Genomic DNA, 22,953 nt, shown 5'->3' with positions numbered 1-22,953 from the left:
TGAAAACTCGTTAAAACACTTTACTTTTTATTGACTCCATAAACACGTAAATCGCGATTTGGCGACTTTATAAGTACGGTAAGCCTTAGTTTAGTTCCGCCAATATTGCAGAAACAAACATTGTTACTATTCAGACATTTTAAAGGTAGTTTTAAATACGCGATGTTTGTGACCGCCGTTTTGTTTCACCACGATCCTTGCTGCTGAGTACTGCTGTACTTTAATATTAGTTTAAAGAGTTCCATTTCCGTCTTGTGGATAGGCTTGTATTCGGCCGCTGCTTGTTTTGCTTTCTCTTTCCTTGTGTTGTAAAACCTTTCCTAGCTTACTTTAGATATACAGCTATTGTTCATGTGAAACATTCACTTCTTACTAGGTTCAATGTATGACGTTAAACCGAGTAACCTTACGCATAATAATAACGCAGATTTATATATATTTATATATAAAAAGAAACATCCCCCATCTTATTCAAACGCTTGTTTGTGTCTAATAACCTCTACCATTATTGGCTGTTACTCTTAGGAAAGAATAAAAGTAATTATTAAAGAGAATAATTAATCGATTCCGAAAACTTGCAGCTGGCACTAAAACTGTTTTGGTCATAGTCTAATTTATCTGTAATAGTGAATATATGTTGTTTTACAAAATAACAGTAAACGTTGTTCTTGAAACTTCCTGTACCTTACTGGACCATGAATTAAATATGTTGATTATCTGTTTTATTCAGCAATAGCTTTATTTTTTACGAAACAAAATATTTAGTAATATACATCATGGTTGTGTTATTTAAAATTTTGAATAGTTTGGGTCAAACTTCATAGGTTTGCTACGACCAAAGTAGTCCAGTCTTACGTTACTCTGTTGTCCGACTATCAAAAGAACACGCCGCACACGAATCATTGCATAGTTAAGATGTTACACAGGATTGCATGGGATCGCAGAATGTACGGATTATTATTTCAGGCTTCGGCGTTCCGGATCTTCCAGAATATTCTGCACGATCCTCAGAGACACGAGGCAAGTTCAGTTAAGGTAATGTTTTGGATTCATTTTATACCTAATTAGACTCGGGAAGGTTTAAGCCTTAACTAAGAAACAGTAACAAGAGCTTCTTAATAGTATAGGTATGATAGATTTATTTAGTTGTCAATTCCATGTTTGTTTTCTTATACGGAACCATTTTCTTCCTTAGACTGTACTGTGCTATTTTCTCCTGTGTCATAAAAAAAAGGTAGCTACGTTGCGTAATAAGATTAAAATACACACACAAAAAAGTTAAAATCGCTTGAAGTAAAAGAGAAACATGTCGCCATTTTGGCCTAACGAATTTTATCAGAAAATTTTCAGCTTCCTCTCATCGAGGCACGGCACATAGCCAGGTGGTTAAGGCAATCGACTCGTAATCCCAGTGTCGCGGGTTCGAATCCCCGTCACACCAAACATGCTCGCCTTTTCAGCCGTTGAGGTGATATAATGTGACGGTGAATCTCACTATTCGTTGGTAAAGAGTAGCCCAAGAGTTGTCGGTGGGTGGTGATGACTAGCTGCCTTCCCTTTAGTCTTGCTCTGCAAAATTAGGGAGGGCTAGCGCAGATAGTCCTCGTGTAGCTTTGCGCGAAATTCAAAAAACAAACAAACAAACACCATTTAATGATAATTAAAAAATCACCTGTTTTTAGCTTAATTTCACTTCAGGGTACAGCAGTCCAACATATTTACGAGTGTTTCTTTAGTTCTTGTATCGGGCATGCCAAGATTGTGAATGTGAGGGTGCACGGTTCACGAATAATTTCCGCAAAAATGTGCTCTTTACTTTGGGTCCCCCTCAATAGTTCAGCGATAAGCCTATGGACTTAACACGCTAAAATCCGCGGTTCGATTATTCACAGTAAGCTGAACACAGATAACCTCACATTGAGTAAGCAACAAGAACAGTAGTTTGGTGCGCTATAAGAGTGATAGTCAATTCCCATTATTTGGTCATATAAGAGTAATCCAGGAGCTGACGATACACGCTTTTTACAAGATGTTTTCCTCCTAGTCAAAATTATAAATGGCAATGTGCAAATAGCTCTTTGTATAGTTTTATGCGTAAGTGATGAAACAAACTTAATTTTTTGGGGTTTATTTTTTCTTTAGCTATTCGTGCTAAGTCTTGTTGCTCTAAACTTATTGTAGTTTTAAAGTGCATTGTACCAAGTGTTTAAATATTAAGATATAAGCTGATTTTAGACACCGATCGTAATGTACGTTTAAGAATTTTCACCAGTTTTTTTTTCAAGAAACTTTTATGAATAGTTTTCACAATAATTGCGCATAATGTTCAATTCTGTACCCACTATAAACTGCACAGAATATCAAAAACATGAATTTTTTACTCATACGTTTTAACTTCTTTCAAATGCAAGTAAACTACTTTCATTAACAATAGTGGCTCCTGTGGTTGCTTGTCGGTAAGTCTGAATGCTTATAATACTGGTTCGATACCTGCGGTAGATGTAGCACTGATATCTCATTGTATAGCATTGTGTTTAATAATTGATAAAAAAATAAAACTTCCCTAAACTGCTTTGCTAACTGTTTTTGATACTCTAAAAATTTAAATCATACAACATTTGGCATTTTAGAATGTGTATTTGTGATTTTTAGGGAACCGTGAAAAATTGAGAGTGATATTTCTTGTATTACTATGTTTATAAAGCAGTTCTGTGATGCCCCACTAGGTGACGAATGCTATTTTTTTTTTATTGCCCTCTTTTGTATACATATTATCGTTAACTGCTGGTTTATGTTGGACATTTTTTTACGCTGGTTTTCTTGAAGTACGGAGGTGACACAGCCTTTGTTTATCAATTTGTGAAAAATATATGCCATTGGCAATGGCGTCAAGAAATATATCCTTTAAATAGGCTATGTGAAGAGTTAGTACTGACATTCCTGGACGATGTCTTTGTATTGTTTGTGACAGCTGTGGTAGAAAATGTCCTTTGTAATAACCATTCGAATGAGGTACGGTATTTAAACTTATTCTCAGCCGAAGTACCAAGTCAGAGCGCCTATAATTCCAATGAAATAGTTTGACTAAGAAAAAGCAAAGTAGGAAGACGAACATTCAGATAGTCACATCAAAATCAAGATTCCAAACAACCAGAACATTGATGAAAATCTTCAAGCAACCATTCAGGGGAAAAAAGACTATTGTACTGAATCTGATTATGAAGCCCAGAAAAATAGTAACAGAACTATACAACAAAAATATTTTAACAGAGGAATTTACTGACAGTTGTCAGATACTGTTGCAAGAAATGCAGTTTAGAAGTCTGGGAAAGAAGGATTGAGAAAGTAGGATTACCTTCACCATGTGTTGAGGACTTACTAATCAATTTTGTGAAGTTCAAAGAGTCAGGGATAACCTCAGTTGTGGACTGAAGAAAGACTGTCAAATAACAACATAAGGTTACAAAAGAGAGAGGTCATTTAACCCATCTTGTTCATTTGGTTTTCAATCCAACAACCTCATTAAGTTGCTGCTTGAAGGATTCACCTTCAACAGTTCAGCTGAGCAGCTTGTTCCAGACACATGACTATTTTTAGTTTTGGTTTTGAGGCAGTAAGAGAAGAGAACTATTACATATATCTTTTTTTTTTTCTTTGGTAATCTCTTAAACTCTTTTTTCTCTTTTTTTATACAGTTAATAACTTTTTGTTTCTATTACTGTGCAAAGTTTGTTTCTATATGTCTTATATCCATGAGTGTTTATACTGAGCTGTTAAAATATAAACAGCTAAATATTTTCAGTTAACTAACGTTATCATTCTTGGCTACGTTAATATCCTACCACCTCTTGTTACTCAGTTGGTTCAAGCTTGGCGCTAATCCATTCTAACGCATACCAGTGTCAGTATTTTACCATACAATTTTATAACCAACTAAATGTATACCACCTACTAGAATAGTTTATTGACATTACACTGCAAATATATGATAATATTCTAGTTATATACATCATATAATAATTACTTCTATCTTAATGCCCCTAGTGGCACAGCAGTGTGTCTGCGGACTCATACCACTAAAAACCGGGTTTCGATACACGCGTTGGACGGAGCACAGAGAGCTCATTGTGTAGCTTTGTGTTTAATTGTAAACAAAGAAACCCATTTTGATTTTATGGTAATATTGAAGTTTTATCCAGTTTGATGTCTTATCATCATTTTTTGACAATGTTTCAGCTATATCCAACCAGTTATTAGTGACATTGACGATGTAATAATTTTTGTAGTGTGTGGGGGCCAAAAATCTTTGAACAAAATCAAAACCCCTTTATATGATAGGAATCACGTCCTTGTTAGTGCATGAACTTTATGGTAGCACTGTAGTTCGTATCTAGCTAGACATTGTATAGACTAGATTGTGAAATCAAACTTTACGTTACATTTTCAATTTATGGGAATAACGTATGATTACATAAAGCTAGTTTAATTTCATATCCCTAACGCACATTTTGTATTTAGGAATGAAAAGTATGAAGATGTTTAGATGTTTTTGTATAATTTTTATTCAAATAAGGTGAAGAATCGCAGTGTTCCAGTAACACCTACATTACTTGTCAGGTGGTTAGGGAGCTCGACTCGCAGTCTGAGGGTCGCGATCTCAAATACCCATCACAACGAACATGTTCTTCCTTTCAGCCGTGGGTGCGATATAATGTTACGGTCAATGCCACTATTCGTTGGTAAAAGAGTAGCCTTAGAGTTGACGGTGCGTGGTGATGACTAGCTGCCTTCCCTCCAGTCTTACACTGCTAAATTAGAGATAGTTAATGTAGATGGCCCTCATGTAACTTTGCGCGAAATTCCAAACAAACGTTTCTACATGTGTTGTCAAAAATGACCTTAGTCGTGAAATTCAAATCAAACCATAACTAAAGTGCCAGAGAGTGAAAAGTTATCTATGGAGTCCAAGTACCCCAATCGGCTTTCTAAACTATTTATCGGCAGACTTTTTTAGGTTTATGACTTTGTTGACTATTGAGATTTTAATAACATACTAATCGCAGAAACAAAAAATCCAAATTGGCATCAGTATTCCAGTTAATCTCACTAACTAGTGCTAGTTTTGCTGTACATTTTACATAAAGTATGAGTGATCTCACCCAATTATTTGGATAAGCTCTCTACACTAAATGTTATAACTGAAAAGAGTATAAAGTTACTCAATATGTGGACCACACCGATAATGAAAGGTATAAACCAGGTCGATCATTTGAGAATTGAAGTGTGTGTTTTAGACAGATGGTGATTTGGTGAAATCATCAGTTGCAGGTTGTGAGTAAGAAACAGCGATGATCAAGGAACTAATGTATTATTACACACACACATTAATTTATAACATCACTATAGCAGTTTGACAGTATGCAGAGAGTCTTATTTGGCCTAGTAAGACAACTAACGTTGTATTTATTGAAAGATAAACCACATAAAATTGTTTTCGAGTTTTAGCCAAAGCATAGTGGCTCACAGAATGGGTCTTAGCTTTTCAAGTAGAAACATTTAGCTCATAGCTCCATCATATCTTGACAGGTTTGAGATCTAATTACAGTTTTGAACTCATGAGGTCATTCCCTTTCGATTGATGCATTTGACCCAAGCTTAATGCTTTATAGATCAATTTACATTAATCCTCCGTAAAAGAATGTCAGTTCGAGGGTAGGCTAGAAGAAATCTTTATGAGTAATAAAATGTAATTAGGTATACGTGTGCCCCACGTTTGGTAATTACTGGCAAATAAAAACATAGCTAATAAAAAGTATTTAAAAAAGCATCTTGAGTTAATTTACACTAATCCTGCTTCAAATAATTTTAAGTACCACGGCTATTGAGGATTTTTCTTGTTTAAATAACGATATTATATGAATAGTATAAAAAGGACATTTTATATTAAATACATTGAAAATGGATAAAGCTGACAATGTTTATATGAGAAGAGATAACGAAAAGCAAATTCTTTATACACATTTGAATGCTTATCAGGAGTTGGCGAGATTTGCGAAGTTCGTCGTTGAGAAGTTCTTCGAGTGTGCCCAGAAGAACAAGAAGGTTTTTATGGAAATGTTGTTCTGGAAAAGTTCACGTGAAGTTTACGAAATTCAAGAAGGTTATGGAAGTTTTGACAAGTAAGCGGAACGTTCTTATTACATTGTGTAATATTAACTTGAGGTAAACTTAATTTGTCATTTCATTACAATAGGATCATGTTTTTCAATGATCATAAGAATCATAGACTGTCATTTAGTGTAGTGTATCAGAAACTGTTTATATTACTGAACGTAATCCTTTGAGATCAAATATTTAAAAAAAAAGGTTTTTTTTTTTGTCTTTCTTGTGTTTGAAACATACTTATATCACATATGGCTTAGCATTGGTATCCAAATTAAATCTTTTATGATGGGGCTTAAAAGTTAAAATTCCATAAATATTTACAGCGTGTTCTGTTTATTTGTGTCTTCATTGTTAAAGTATATTGTAAAAAGGCATCATAAATACCTCTTAAAAGAATTCAAACATTTTCATTTTTAGGATTATGTGCTTTTAAGTCTAACCACTGCTTTCCATATTTATTCTGTTAGTCATTTTTTCAGTGGAATTGACTTTAGAATTTAATTCAAGATAGTGAAAACATGCATCACAAATTGTGACACGTTCACGTTAGTAATATTGTAAGTGTGGAGATTCGGAATGTCGGTTTGGGAGAAACTGAATTAAGAAACTGCCTTAAATCCTTCACTAATTACACGGTGTGGTTTATCTTTAAATAACGTTTAGGAAACAGTCTGCTAGAGTACTCTGGACTGAGGAACAGGAAGACGAACTACGAGGGTTGTACGAACAGTACAAAGATGTCAGGAAGGAGGTAATTGTTTAATCTTTAGAAATGGATATAAAATAATTCACAAACCTTTCTTATTTCGTAATAATTTACAGAAGGTGTTTAGTGTATATTTGCAGCTGATAAAACTTTGCTGTAAGTGACTTGTCTTTACTCCATTTTGGCTCAGCTGTAACGTGCTATGTTCATGTTAAGCTATGTCGTCTCAGTTGATCAGTTTGGTTTCCTTAACATTTGAATTGATATTTATTATTTTCAAATAAATAAATAATTCTCTAGATAAAATATTATCCGAATAAAATACGTTTTTAGTTATTTGATTGTATGACGTTTATAGCAAACATGAGGAGCATGCTTTTGTAGAATTTGTTATTATAATTAATACTCAGTGTTCTCTGCCCTGAAACATTCTATTGAGGTTTAACTATTCCTTCAGTTGATCAGTCATGAAGGTACTGTTGTATTACGTAAATAATCGTGTTATTTAGCCATACTAGTGTAAATCGAACTTGTGTTCTTTGGATGATTTCATGATGAATAGTAGTGCTTATTCGCAGATAAAGACGTAGCAGACTTGATCGTGGACAACTTAATTGATGATACCAAGACAAGGCGACAGGTTATTCGTCATCTGAAACACCTGGAACTTATCAAGGATTTGAAGGAGCTTTGCCATAAGCCTACAAGGTGGCTTTTTAAATTAAATTATTATGTTTTCATTCATGAAAATGTTTTTTTTCTACACTTAATCTACTGTAATATGGTATTAAAATATCATTCAGAAAGCAGCATTGGTAATTTATATATTCGCACGTACCCGCGCTATAACCTTCGGTAAAAAACTTAATGCGAAAATTATGAATAATTTATTCCAATCAACGAAAATGATAAATGCTTTACGTTAATATTTAAACGTGAAAGTGGCTGATTTACCCTTTTTTTTTTATGAAACATTTCAAAGGTATATCTTTCTTGCAGTCTGGTAATTAATTAACAGTGTCCATGCATAACTTTGAAGTGTATAGTTCGGATTATTGTGAACTAGCCACGATATACATTTCATGATATTTCTGCAGAATTATGTCACTAGAAATCGCGTTTCGTTACCCGTGGTGAGCAGAGCATAGATAGACCTTTGTGTAGCTTTGTGCTTAATAACAAACAATAATTACGTAACACCATATATTGTAAGTCCACTTGTGACAAACCTATATTACATTATTAAATATATCAGAAATCCACTTATCTGTAATAAATCTTAGAGAGATTTTTTATGAATATATTGGGTAAGTTATAAACCCAGTTATTTGTACTGGATTCAACAGAAACATGTTTACAGATATACTAAGTATATAATAAGTCTACTGACGCACTTCAAACTATATATATGATAGTACATGTTTTTATTTTACTTGTTTAATTATTATCTCTCCAGATATCTTGTATTTATAGTTATAAAACATTTTGCCCTCATGATTTTAGTTAAGTTATTATATTTTGATATAATTTCAGTTGAAGATCTTATATGCTTGAAAGAAGTATTTTATGTTTAGGACCCGAGTTCTTATCGACTGGCGAGAAGAAGAAGAGGCTGAGCTACGACAGTTATACAGTCAGTTTAAAGATGCATCAGGTCAGTGTTGTTGTTGGTCTTTATAACATAAAGATTAACTAGTTGTATGATCAGTTTAGGGATGCAACAGGTCAGTGTTGTTGTTGGTCTTTATAACATAAAGATTAACTAGTTGTATGATCAGTTTAGGGATACAACAGGTCAGTGTTGTTGTTGGTCTTTATAACATAAAGATTAACTAGTTGTATGATCAGTTTAAAGATGCATCAGGTCAGTGTTGTTGTTGGTCTTTATAACAGATTAACTAGTGTGATCAGTTTTGCAACAGGTCAGTGTTGTTGTTGGTTATAACATAAAGATTAACTAGTTGTATGATCAGTTTAGGGATACAACAGGTCAGTGTTGTTGTTGGTCTTTATAACATAAAGATTAACTAGTTGTATGATCAGTTTAGGGATAGGGATACAACAGGTCAGTGTTGTTGTTGGTCTTTATAACATAAAGATTAACTAGTTGTATGATCAGTTTAGGGATACAACAGGTCAGTGTTGTTGTTGGTCTTTATAACATAAAGATTAACTAGTTGTATGATCAGTTTAGGGATACAACAGGTCAGTGTTGTTGTTGGTCTTTATAACATAAAGATTAACTAGTTGTATGATCAGTTTAGGGATACAACAGGTCAGTGTTGTTGTTGGTCTTTATAACATAAAGATTGACTAGTTTTATGATCAGTTTAGAAATTCAACAGGTCAGTGTTGTTGGTGATTTTTATGATCGAAAAATTATCTAGATTGTATTTTTGTTTGTTTTTCTGTACAGACTATTGTTTACTCATTATATATTGCAAATATTTTACACTAGCTGGTAACTTCTATTTCAAGAACATTCATTATATGGTATCTATTCATTGGTGTGTGGTAGTATTTATTATATTAAATACCTTGCTATAGTTTTATACAGTTTGACAACATATCTTACATTAATTTTCATCATGTTGTACCTATTAATTACTTTGTACTAATATTTGTAGTATTAAATATATTACTACTAGGTTTATAAAACCCGATTATTTATATTACAAGACTTTCCATTATACGTTGTGTATTCATTAGTCTGTATCTATGTATATGGTAGAAAATAACTTGCCACAGTTTTATAGTGAATACTCTACAAAGTAGGTTTGGTTAGTCAGTTTGCACCACTTATTCTATGGTAGGAGTAAAACATACACTGTCTTGTATCAAAACACGAACTAATTTGTGTGGAATCTACACTGTAACTAACTCCGTACAGTTTGGTTATAAAGTCAGTGTACCTTTGTGTAATATACTTAAGTGTTTGGTAATAGTTTACAGTTTTCTAGTTTTAGCGCCTGATTATTTCGCTTCTTGATAGCCACATCTGAATATATTAGTGTTGGTTAATATATCTTTTAGCTGTAATAAATAATTCGAAGTCCTGATACATTGAATTACAGAAACTAGAATTTGTCTCATGCTTTATGCACGTGCCCATCTTTATTTTTTTAATATATGTACATTTATATCATGTTCACAGCTTGTAAGATATTTTATTTCATAACTTACCAGTTGTTTTCAAGAATAATTAATTGTTTGAGTTGTGACATGCTGTTGAACACACTTTGCACTTTCAGCTATAAGGGCATTCATTATAAGTGGAACAGTCAGTACCGCGGTTAGGCCTAGCGATATAGACAGCGAGTTGCTGCTGACTGGTTGTTCTCTCTCGTATCAGTAGTTACCTAAGGTGTAGTTGGGGTTTACATTATTTAGTACTATTCCTGAGTCCTGACATGGCCAAGTAAGTGGTTAAGGCATTCGACTCATAATCTGAGGGTCGCGGATTCGAATCCCCGTCACACCAAACATGCTCGCCCTTTAGGCCGTGGGGACTTTATAATGTGACGGTCAATCCCACTATTCGTTGGTAAAAGAGTAGCTTAAGAGTTGGCGATAGGTGATAATGACTAGTTGCCTACCCTTTAGTCTTACACTGCTAAATTAGGGACGGGTAGCGCAGATAGCCCTCGTGTAGCTTTGCGCGAAATTCAAAAACAAACAAAAACTATTCCCAATAGTCCTTAAATTACCTTTGAACTTAATCTGTAAATACGGAGATTTTTAAATTATTTTAAAAACAGATGAGAGTATTCAATCACTGAGAACTTCTAGTAATACATGAATATTTTATACTTAAGTCTAATTATGAAATTTATCTGAAGTTCTCTGATTTCTTCCAGACATTCTTGGTCGTATCCTAGAGAACTTGACAGTTAAACGACCCCGGCATCGTGTGGTGGAGAAAATGTTACAAATGGGCTTGGTTAACGACCGTCAACAGCTACGGAAGAAGCGAGTGAGAAAAACAGGGGACAAAAAACAGCGGAAGTCAAAATCTAAATCGGAAGCAAATGATAGCGACAACGACGAAAAAGAGGTTGAAGGTTGGTTGAAACAGTGATTTCAATGAACAGCTGCGAGGGAAGAGACCTACTTAAGTTATATGTGTCCTCTCCCACGTTATACACACCGTTTTTTAACATAAACTAATACTAAATATTCATGCCAATAAAACCGTTGATTTCTAAAGAAATAGTTTAGTTTACGTTTATGATATATATTTTTTTCTTCCTTTTTATGTGCTCTTAACACGAACCACCAGTGGGCTCTAGACCTAAGAACCACTGGTCTACATCACCCCATCGAATTTCAAATATTTACAGCAGGTTGTTCGTTTTACATTTAAAATGTAGTTATCTTTTATTTACAAAAATATACATTCAGTTATAGTTTTTATTCCGAAATCATCTAGAAACAACAAGACGTGTTTCAGATTAAACTTCACGGTACATAATAATTGCAGCATGAAATATTTCAGTCCTGAATTAAATGTTACTTATAGGTAAGTTAAGCATGCATATACATATATATGTATTTGGCATAAACTGAAATATGCTATTGGTAAAACGTATTGAATATATAGATTTAACTTTTGCTCATCATCTGCCTTATCTTGAAGATTATATTTTATTCCTAACCAGTGTTAAATTCGAACTGTATATTTGATGGTATTATTGATCGAGAAGTTAAATTAGCTTGTTTCAAAGTCTTTTATGTCTTAATATAGCAAATCTTTTTTTTTTTAGTTCAGTGTACAATGTACATATTGGAATGTAGTCACGTTATATTTATTAATGTTCAGTATATGTTTGCACTTGTTTTCTTTATTGAGGCTAACTAATATTTACGTAACATAATAATACTTAAATTTATTCTTATCATATTGAAGTCAAATAAATACTGATGTTAATCCTTCGTATTAATGTAATCGTTATTAAGTTAATTTTATAACACTGAGCACTGCAATGAAAGACGGTTTGTTATAGTGCAATTCTCACTAGTAAATTTAAAAGAATAAAGAGACAACCAGGTTACATTTTTAATGACACAGTTATGGTTATTCGTTAATGTAGTTGCGAAATAAAAATCCTAAATACTTTTTATATGTGTTTTATGTATAGTTTTATTGTTCATGATCATTTTTTATTGTATCTGCAGAAGAATTCTTTCAAGACAAGGTAGAATCTGAAAGTGAGATCGAATCACAAGATGCAGTCGGTTCTTACGAAACAGTTGATTCTTCCAACTTCAAAGACCTGTTGCTGAAAGTTTTGGAATCAGGTTGGTTCCATTATAGATGATACTTTACAACTAGAACTTAACAGAAAGGTGTTAGTTTAAAAAATGAGTTTCTGCAATGATACAGTTATCTTGGAGAACGGACATGAAAAAACTGACTTGGTAAGCTTTGCATTTGGAATTTTTAAAAACGAATTAGACTAAAATTATTTCCTTTAGCATGGATATTAAAGCTGAGCCATCAGTTTTTTATTCACTTGAAACACTTTTCCGTGGTTTACTAATCTAGTATTGTTTAGCATTATCGTATTATTTTATAGGTGCAATTGTGTGGAACGTTTTTTTATACAGAATGCATTGTTTTGAAGTATGACAATATTAAGTACCGTAAGAATCATGGCTCTTTCATATTTATCCACGATTACCTTGAGAACAAATGGTTTGCCTTTTTTCTAAGTGTAACGAAGAGTGGTCGAAGTTATTTAATGCTGAAACAAATAATGTCACACCAACCTCTTAAAAGTTAATATTCCTTTCAACATTAAAACTTTTACGAATTTCAGTGCTTTCATTCTTTTTCAATGGAACTGTAGTTTATTGCTGTAGTATAACTGGCACTAAAACTGGTGAGGATTAATTTGGGATCCAGGTTTGACTAGAAATGTCGATCGTTTAAGGCCTAAGTATTGCTTTATTGGCTCCATCGTCGTTTGAACTTGAAGTTTAGTGAATGTTTAAACCATTGTACCTCCTGGTGACGTTCTCTAACTCACCAGATAATAAAATAGAACGACCTTTCATCTCAATGTTTTTCAATCATTTTGCACTAAGAGTTTTTTTTGTAATGATTTTGTCAAAATGTTCTCTTCTTTTTTTTAAACTTTTAACAGGATTGGAACCAGGACTTCAGTGGTTAAAATTGTCTCTGGAAAGCGCAATAGAGGATCGAGAAGATGAAAATGATGGTAAGAAGCTATTTTAGTAAAGGCAAGATCAATCGAAGATGTAAAAAAATTGTTTTAACATTATTTTTCAAAATACTTTTTTTATTGAATATTTTTAAAAAGTATTATTTTAGTTATAAGTATATGTCAAATAATTTATATTGGCTGAGTAATAGGATGTTGGTATATATTCTTATAACCATTGACCCCCTAAACTTACGTTAATTTCCGACCACAATATGATTACCGTTTGATTAAAGAAATTGAATGATTTAGAAAAAACCTTATTCAGTGTTTTACTTAAGGGCTAAGGAGGCCTAGTTAAATATAACACTGCATATTTCAACTTCATAATATAGTTGTTTGTATGTTTTATGATGTTATAATCACGTGTCAGAATATGTACATGCACGTATTATAGAATTTTAGCGAAGTTTGCAGATTAATACTAATCTGTTAGATAGTTTACGTGAATATAGTTACTTCAGCCCCGTACTGTTTCGTTAAAAGTTTGTTTCAAATACTGTCCTGATCTATTAATGAGTGGACGTTCTGTCAGTCTGTTTATTATATGTCTTAATACTAATCTGTCAGAGAGCTTACACACATATATATATATAATAACTTCAGCCCTGTAGTGTTTCGTTAAGAGTTTATGTATGAAACATTATCTTGGTCTGTAAACGTGTTAACATTTCGTAATGAATCTTATAGTTTATGTGATGTATCTTTACAGACGAGCTACAAGCAGTACCTCTTGTTCCCCTCACTGAAGACCACCACCAAGCATTGACCAGTAAAGACTTCTGTAAGTTAATGAAATCTGTGGGGATTTGCTCGCCTGCAAATGAACAGGTTCGTATACGTATTTGTATTTGTATAAATGCAACAGGAATTTGTTCTGGAAGTCCACATTACTTGAGCACATTCCTGAAAATGTCATTTATGCTAATACGACGCCAACTTGGTGTACATACTAGTTTGATATAGCTTCAGTTAGCAAGTTTTGCCATACTAAGTAATTTGTATTCATAAGCGTTGTATGTGGAGATAATGTGTTACATATGTCTTGGTCAGACAGCCATACTTTTACGTAATGTCTGTGATGTCTTCCGCTGTTTCCTGTTCATAGTTCTGTTATTATTATTATTGCCTCTTTTGAGCGATAAACTTTTGGTTTAATTTATCTATAAGTTTTACACTGTACGTATTATATCATAATATAATAGCTATATATACTTTTTGTAACTGAACTGAATAATTATTTCAGGTTTAAAAGAATACGCATTTTAATTACGTACTGTGTTGTTAGTTAAACATATGAATTATTATCACATCTACTACTGAAGATCAGTAAACTTATTTCTTATTTTTTGTACTTTATTTTCAGTTTTAGCTTAAACTGTGAATAAGCAAGTATTATTTATGTGCTTCATTAACATGTGCGTTTTAAAATTTTTTGTATTTTTATTATATTAAAATTACCATAAAGTTCAATCAAATTCAGAAGTTGTTTATAAGGGTGAAAATATGCTGTTTGTAATATAAGGCCTGGCATAATATTCTGGTTAGGGTGTTCGATTCGCAGTCTGAAGGTCGCGGGCTCGAATCCCCGTTACACCAAACATGCTCGTCCTTTCAGTCGTAGAGGCATCATTATGTTACCGTCAATCGCACTATTTGTTGGTGAAAGGGTAATCCAAGAGTTGGCGGTGGGTGGTATTGGCCAGCTGCCTTCTTTGTAGTTTATCACTGCTAAATTCGGGACGGCTAGTGCAGATAGTCGTGATGTAGCCTTGCGCAAAATACAAAACAAACAAATAAATCGTAATACGTATGTTATATTTGCTAATTATAAGTACCAGGTGTTAACAGCTTCTCATAATTGTCGTTCACAGTTTAGGATATAAATAACGTGCGCCGTAGTGAACGGAGATTTAGCATTATTTGTATTGTTTGTTTCAGCCGTTATATATGATAGTATAATTTGTTTACATCCACACACACACACACTGCTTATGTGTGATCGTTAGATCATTTAGTTTATGCAAAGTGTTTTTACCATTCCTTGATGTCTGTTTTTGTTACATATGTTGGTTAAAACTCTCAAACTTATTTGTTTTTCTGAAATTAACTTATAACCTACTAGTTGCTGTATTTCTCTTAGGATTTGGTAAAAAAGATGGGTTAGATCACCATTCCCGTAACGCTTTCCGGAAAAACTATGATATTAGATAGTTGTGTTCTCATGTAATGACATTGTATCTTTGTACTGAAGTATATGGGATACTCTCTGGAGACGTTAAAACGTATGTCATTTTATTCGAACTCTATTCTCAAAGGAAGGCAAATCTAGTGATCTAATCTTTTTATCTCTTCTCTTCATAAAAAAATTCTTACTGTCGTGAACAATTTTTATTTTATTTTATGATATGTTTTCATTTGTAGGAAACTTTTTGGCGAATTCCAGTAAATTTGAACGTCAGAATGCTGAGAACGAGAGTAAATGTTTTGAACAACGCGATCTCGGGAGATTTCACATCTTCAGACTCTTTGGGCAGTACAAAGAAATTAAATCCTCGCTACCAGATGTTGTCTGATCTGGCCAAAAGCAAGGAAGCTTCAAGGGAAGTTCGTGCCGATAACGTAGCAGGGTAAGGTTGTTTATAGCTCTTAAAGTATTTATTTTGTTTTATTATCTTGGATATTAGCGGAATAAATAACGTGTATGTAACCTATGCGTGCATTAACCAGCTGTTATAACCTTTACAGATGCTTTGTAATTGCTTTTCTTCAGGGAAACAAGGCTTAACCTTTACCCCTCGAGACTAGTGTTTTATTATTAGTTTGTTTTAAACAAATTCTTTAATACTGTTGTATTTAATTAAGTGAAAATTAAAGCAATACCTGATGTGATGAACGACTGGAGCCTCATGATATTCCATATTAATGATCCACAGTAATGCCATCTAAGTTTACACTTTCATCACTTATATTTAGCTAATTACTTGCTTATTTAGTTTTATTTAGCTAATTAACTCCTCTGGTGAAGTAAATGCGATTATTATTAGCTTTAAGCTTTATTGATAATAGGAGACATGAAATGAACTTGTGAATCTAATACCATTGTAAAGAACATAAAGTTAGGAACATTGTTAAGTTCTTAAGTATTAAACCCATGTATATTATAAATTAGTCCGTATCAAAGACCACTTCCATAGAAATAGAGAAAATTTGTCTCAGTAGATCAATAAATCTTCAGCAAAAAGTATTCCAAAGTCAGCGATAAGTTTGCCGACATAAACGATTTAATTCAGGGTTCTATTGCCCCCAGTGGACAGAGCGTATAAAATACCTACCGCTTATCTTTGCTCTGAAACAAACAAACATTGTTCCCAACGAGATTGTTTTAATGTTATTATCCACTGGGTTGGTCTTTTTTGCTGGTAAAGACAAATCGGTCATTTGGTCTCTCAAACGACAGTTTTATAACAGTGGCGTGGGGAGTGGGATGGGCCCATGCCTGTCCACTTTTCAATGTGCCCCATGAAGATGCATCAAAATTATGAAATTGTTTTCGGGAAAATCAGGAGAAAATGGATAAAATTTAATCCAGAACCCAAAAGCTTCCATAGCCCCAAGGCGAGTTTTGATGAATGCTTACTGTGATGCGTGCACCTGTGGTGGACATTTTCTCGTCTTGATCGATGAAATAAACCTTGAACTTTTGACTTTTAACATGTTTGCCTCCTACGCCTCTTGATCAGGTGGATAAGGCACTCGACTCGTAATCTGAGAGTAGCGAGTTCGAATCGCAATTGCACCAAACATGTTCGCCCTTTCAGCCGTAGGTGCGTTATAGTGTAACGCTCAATACCACTATTTGTTGGTAAAAGAGTAGCCCAAGAGTGGTGGTGATGACTATCTGCCTTCCCTCTAGTCTTACACTGCTAAATTAGGGACAGCTATCGGAGATAGCCTCGTGTAGCTTTGCGTGAAATTCAAAACAAACAAACAAATCAATTTTATGTAGCCAATAGCTACAATGTTTTAAACTTGTATTGTGACTTCACAAGAATGGCATGTTATTAAAATGCATAATGAGTGATATCTACGATACACAATTTCCAAACGGTGGCGCTGTATGCAGCCCTGTTGTCGGAAGGCTAGAGACAAACTTTAAACTGGTTCTTTATTTTGGTGTAATTAACATTAAGTAAAACTGTTTATGTATTAATGAAAATAATAATAATAACAAATAAAACACTTGACCGAATTTGATAGTATTCGACCGATCAATTGATCGACCTGTTTTTACCAGTCAAATGTCCAAACTCACGGAAATGTAGTACATCTTGAATTATGTACGTTAATGGAATCAACATGATATTTTGTTTTAGCGGAAAGGTACATAACATGTTAACTGTGATCTGACCATTACGAAGACTCCTGTCCACAATCTTAGAGTTGTAAGCTTACCGTTGATTTGTGGTGTAAAAAAACTTTTAACTGTTCATGTGTGTGTTACATCTACTCATTGTTCGGTATACATAAATATACTTCACATTTTCTTTAATTAATTACCTAACAGTAGAAAATAATAAAATCCCGGCTATCTTATACTTCTATGTAAACGCTTGTTTCACCTTTCAAAAAAGGAATATCTTCGAATTTCCCCCACGTGCTCATCACACATGATAACACAGATTCATACACTACTGTCTTGTGTTCTTTTCTTAAAAATTGTAACTTATATTGAGTTGGTGTGATCTAACTAGTTGTAAATTGACACGTGGTGATAGACTGGAGGCAGAGTGACATATTTCAAACAAGAATATGAAAACTGTTCTTACTGATTAATTAATATAAGTTTTAACTTTGTGAACACTTCCCTCAACCAAACATTATCCAACAGTGTGATTCGTATACTGTTACAAACAACAAAAAATCTTAAAATTAAACCATTTGTTGGGAAAGCAGTTCCGACCTGGTCACTTAATAATCTGGAATTTATGTAGAGGTGTAGGATTGGTTTGGTTTGTTTTGAATCTCTCGCAAAGCTACACGATGGATGTTTGCTCTAGCCGTCCCTAACCACCTGGCTATGATGGGCCGCATAAAATTGAAGGATGTTGTAACACAGTTTAATATCACGAACCTTAAAGACGTTTGGGTGAGTGTATAGCAGGGGCACATTAAACGTATACATTATATTATATTAATATGTAGTACAAAATGTGTAAAAAAACAGTAAGGAATATAGGCTACCACAAAATAAGTAGTTTTTTATTGTTTAAATCGAACACAGATAATTTTGAAGTCCATTGGTAGGGTCGTCATTTTAAGACTCGCCGCTAATTAAAGGGGAATTTGGAGCCTAACATTATTCAACTAACCTCGGTTAATGCGCGTGTGTTTACGGTGTTAAATACAGGTATTGCATAGTCTCATCAGTTTTGACCAGTCGAAAAGTAAGCTGCCAGTTGACTAGTCATGTAACATTATCAATTGAGCAACCTGTCATCTCTGATTTTCGTGGATTTTCTTCAAGCATTTATGAATTATTATTAATCTTATCATTATAGGCTACAGGACGAATCTAAATGTACCAAAACGTCCAGTAAGGAAATTAGTAGTGACCGAAGGAATAAGTTAAAAGGTCGTTGGAAGAATCATCTGATGAAGAAACCACATGGTTAGTTAACAAATGTGTTCATTGTGTAATTAGTTACTGGCAAACATGAAGAAACTAAAGTATCAGTTGACAAATGCGTTCGTTGTGTTGTTACTTATTAACTAACTAATCACTAAGTCAGCTACAAGATATTAAGTCACTGGCTAATCGGTTATAACATATCAGTAATATATATATATATATTATATATATTGTCAGTAATTTTGTAATGTTTTCCCAAAAAAATTAATGATTTATTTGTGCTTATTGACTACTTTGTATTAAAAACGCCCTCGAAGAATTTATTTTATTGTGAAAAGTTAATTAAATCTAAGAAAACTTCTGGTAATATTTCCTGTTTATTAGTATATGATGTAATGTGGCGAGTTTGAGAGACTGTGTTCAACTGAAAATTGTACAAACTAAGAGATTTTTTAGGTTTGTTCGTTTCGCTTTCTAGATAGTTATCTGTAATGTAGGAAGTTTGGGTAAATACTGAGACTGGAGCGTGATGTAAATGACTAATTTACTGGTCTGATCTAAAAACTGCTGTTTTAAACGCTGTCATCTCGGGAAATTACTTTTACTTTAGTTTTCAGGCTCGTGATCACGGTTTAGTTTAGCTAAGTTAAACAGTAGAAATCGACTCTTGGGGGGAGCACGTGTGATATTTGATGTTCTTCTTTTTTGATATAGCAGCGAAAGTGTATTTACAAAAAGCAATCGCCTTACCAGCAGCAGGTCGAGTTTTAATGACAGCAGAACAAACGAATCTAATCTTAGAAGTGGCCTGCAGGAACGACCCAGTAAGAAAAGGAGGGTCGTTCGTTTGGAGGAAGAAAGTGACGACGACGACGTTCCTTTATTATACGTTTCTCAAGTACGGAGAGAAGACGAAGAAAAACACGTGGCCAATGGTGAGTCTTTACATCTTCAACGAGATAGTGGAGATACTCGACCACCAAGTGGTGAAAAAAGAAAAGTGGAATAGCAGGGGTACAGAATACTGAACAAATAATAACACTTTTAATGTTTGTTTTACATTGATAAGTAAATATACAATCAGATAGTTGACTTCGTATTTTGTTAATTTTACTTAAGTCTACAGTTACGTAACTTATTTTAATATTATAAACTCTTTAGGCAATAGTGCAGTTAGCTCACTGACTTCGGATGTATATGTTTAAATAAGGCTATAATTACGTGACTAACTTTTAATTTTAACAATTGTTTAAGCAATGGTTCAGTCAGCTGGTTAACTAAATTTTTAAACCGTAAGTAATAGTGCAGTCAGCTCGCTAACTTCGGATGTAAACGTTTAAGTAAGGATGCAGTCAGCTGGCTAACTTTGAATTGTATTAACTGTTCAAGGGTGCAATGAACTGGTTGATTCCAGATTTGAAGTCGGCCCGGCATGGCCAGGTGGTTAAGGCACTTGACTCGTAATCTGAGGGTCGCGGGACACCAAACATGCTCGCCCTTTCAGCCGTGGAGGCGTTATAAATTAAGGTCAATCTCACTATTAGTTGGTAAAAGAGTAACTCAAGAGTTGGCGGTGGGTGGTGATTACTAGCTGCCTTCCTTCTAGTCTTACACTGCTAAATTGGGGACGACTAGCGCAGATAGCCCTCGTGTAGCTACAAACCAAACCACAATTTAATTATAGGTGTAGTAAACTGATAAGACATCATGCAGTTAACTGACTTGCATATAATGTTTGTTTGATAGGTAATTCAAGTAAGCTAACATCAAATGTTGGCTGTGGTGTTTGTAACTGTAACATCTCCGTTACTGCAGTTAGTTTTATTGAGCGATCTTAGATTATTTCTGGAAGTAAATATTTTATACGAATTTTAGTTTTTGCGGGAATAGCATCGTTTCATTAAACGATATTAAAACCGTTATATCAATATCCAACTTTTCGATACGATATTTTTTTCACTTTTGTATTTTATTGTCTGTAAGAAGGAAAGGCAAAAAGAGACCATATTGTCACATGCTGTATATGAGAGAAAGATCAATACTTTGTCTGCTGTACACGTTTGTTCTAGCTTCCAACTGAACAGCATTCACTCTATACACTACTGTAAAGCCGCTAGGCGAAATGTTGTATGGTAATAATAAATGAAAAAAAAACAAAATGATATGAGTGTATGAAGTCGTCTTTTGTTTTTCGTTTAGTGTTTGTAAGTTCCTGTACACGTGTTCATTTCTCTGTGTAACCTTCGAACATAGGGGAAAAGTCAAATAGCGGTGTCAGTTGTTTATTTTATTGTAACCATTACTTCGTTTCCATGACGTGCCTGTTTCCTATTTCCCTTTGAGCATGTTTTTACTGTTACTGTGCGTCATGTGGTTTGTTCAAATAGTTCTTTAAAATATCAGGTTTTGCCTCAAGCATTAAAAAAAACTCGACAGATGATTGGTTCTTAAATTACACCCTCAGTTGAACTGACTCTCAGTACAAATAAGTTTACAAACTTAATATTTATACAGTCAGTTTCTGTTACATATTTACCTTTTGTCAGTTTCTTTTTCACCAGTTATTAAACATTGAACCTGCTTGGAACCAATATCGTGAAAGGTTTTAATATTAACAAGAATAACTGTATTTTTATTGTTGTTTTAGCGCGAAGCTGAAATTGATAAAAATTACTTAAGTCTTACTTTTAAATTCCTTAACAAAGCCAATTAAGACGTGGAGAGGCTATAGGTTAGACACAAGGTAGAAAAAACTAACGATATTGTCTAAAACAGTGAAGGCGACATTCTCATGATTATTCTAATTCTTTCTCAGATGGAGATTAGTCGTAAGTGAAAAATATTAAGTATTGAATTACAACTGCTGTTTCCTTTTTATGTTGTTATTGTTTTAATTTAATGCTGAGTGCACATCTTTCATTCCAATGAGACAGTAATTGACGTTTGTTTTTTCTCTCACTTGCTTTGTATTTCTTCAGTTTCCAATTGTTCATGTGTTAACTTGGAGTGTAACAGTGCTGCTGACGTTGTTTTTTCTTTTGTAATTTATTGCAGTATTTTACTGCCTCGATTTTCATCACATATCCTGTAACCTGTATTTGGTAGAGAATAAGGCAGTACTGAAGAAATACGTGTAATATAAGAATGTTTGTGTGTGTGTGAAAATAACGTATATTTAGTAGGTAGCTTCACTTCTGTTTTACAATGATCTTGAAATATCGGCAATTTGTTTTGTAACGAAAAAGTTTCATGTAAGTGAGTTTTAAGCTTAGTTTTCTTGTAGTTTTATGTCGTTAAATTCATCAACTAATACAGAAAATTTTCAATAAAATTTTATATTCCAAATCTTTCATTTCAGAGCTGATTAATGCAAGTATCACGAACGTGTTAAATTCTGATTCACACGAGGATTCTGACTCTGACATTGGAAAGATTGCTTCTCACAAAAAATTGAAGAAGCGCCTGATTGAAAGTGACGATGACGAATAAGCTTATATCGTAAAAGATAAAGGGCGAAATCTATAGTCAAATGATTTATAGTTTTTCAAGCTTTTATTAAAAATATCGAATACCATATATGGAATTTTGTAATCGTTTTAGAAATAAATATTTTACAACTGACTGAAGTCATCTTTCAATTTGTATATAAATACAAACATATATAAATACAAACATATATAAATACAAACATATACCTTTATCTTTCTTATTTATTAAATGTATTCTGTAATAGCTGTACCATTTTAACAATAGCTTTTTTACTTAAGTTGTGAAATATTATTCATTGACATATTTAATAATTAATTGTAATGAACCTGTAGTATCATAACTTTTACATATTATATTTGCCAGAAAATTCAAGGTTTCATGCAACACTAACCAACAGGTTAGTTTATTTGCTATTAGAACATGTATGCAAAATATAATGTTTGGAAAAATTACTGTTGATTATTATTCCACAATGAATAAAAAAGTTAATAGATTAAATAATCGAGTCTTTTAACGAAGTATATGAAGTAAAACCCGCAGGCTGTGATGAAATTCGATACTTTAAACTGTAAAGTTTGATTTAAAACCGGTACTGCGCGCATGCGTGTAGAGTATGAAATATAAATTACGTTTAAAATATTACAAAATATTTTGTGATGTTTAAAATGAAAGACATTTCCTTTAAATTATCAATTCAAAAGAAGAAGAAATGTAGCTTATTCCACTCCTATTTTGAT

The 22,953-nt window shown here is 33.4% G+C and overlaps 1 protein-coding gene across 1 annotated transcript; it reads left to right on the top strand.

Moving 5' to 3' along the window:
- Positions 1 to 828: 828 nt before the first annotated feature.
- LOC143242364 (protein timeless homolog) lies at positions 829 to 22,348 on the top strand. Its single transcript, XM_076485720.1, has 13 exons — positions 829 to 1,035; positions 6,037 to 6,179; positions 6,829 to 6,916; positions 7,437 to 7,579; positions 8,446 to 8,525; positions 10,729 to 10,932; positions 12,047 to 12,169; positions 13,018 to 13,092; positions 13,808 to 13,926; positions 15,520 to 15,725; positions 18,657 to 18,766; positions 19,442 to 19,741; positions 22,086 to 22,348. Exons 1-13 carry the CDS (start codon positions 916 to 918, stop codon positions 22,214 to 22,216), a joined length of 1,842 nt encoding a protein of 613 aa, XP_076341835.1. The 5' UTR covers positions 829 to 915; the 3' UTR covers positions 22,217 to 22,348.
- The last annotated feature ends 605 nt before the right edge of the window (positions 22,349 to 22,953 follow it).

This window comes from Tachypleus tridentatus, unplaced genomic scaffold (genome assembly GCF_004210375.1).
Source record: "Tachypleus tridentatus isolate NWPU-2018 unplaced genomic scaffold, ASM421037v1 Hic_cluster_2, whole genome shotgun sequence".
In the NCBI taxonomy this organism is placed as follows: domain Eukaryota; kingdom Metazoa; phylum Arthropoda; class Merostomata; order Xiphosura; family Limulidae; genus Tachypleus; species Tachypleus tridentatus.
This window is presented reverse-complemented; position numbering and strand designations above follow the sequence as displayed.

Bases quoted from the DNA above. Each gene is read 5' to 3' on its own strand.
- LOC143242364 (XM_076485720.1), top strand. From the start codon at position 916: ATGTTACACAGGATTGCATGGGATCGCAGAATGTACGGATTATTATTT. The intron at 10,933-12,046 runs GTTGGTTGAAAC...TTGTATCTGCAG, and splicing joins CGACGAAAAAGAGGTTGAAG to AAGAATTCTTTCAAGACAAG. The intron at 13,927-15,519 runs GTTCGTATACGT...TTTCATTTGTAG, and splicing joins GCTCGCCTGCAAATGAACAG to GAAACTTTTTGGCGAATTCC.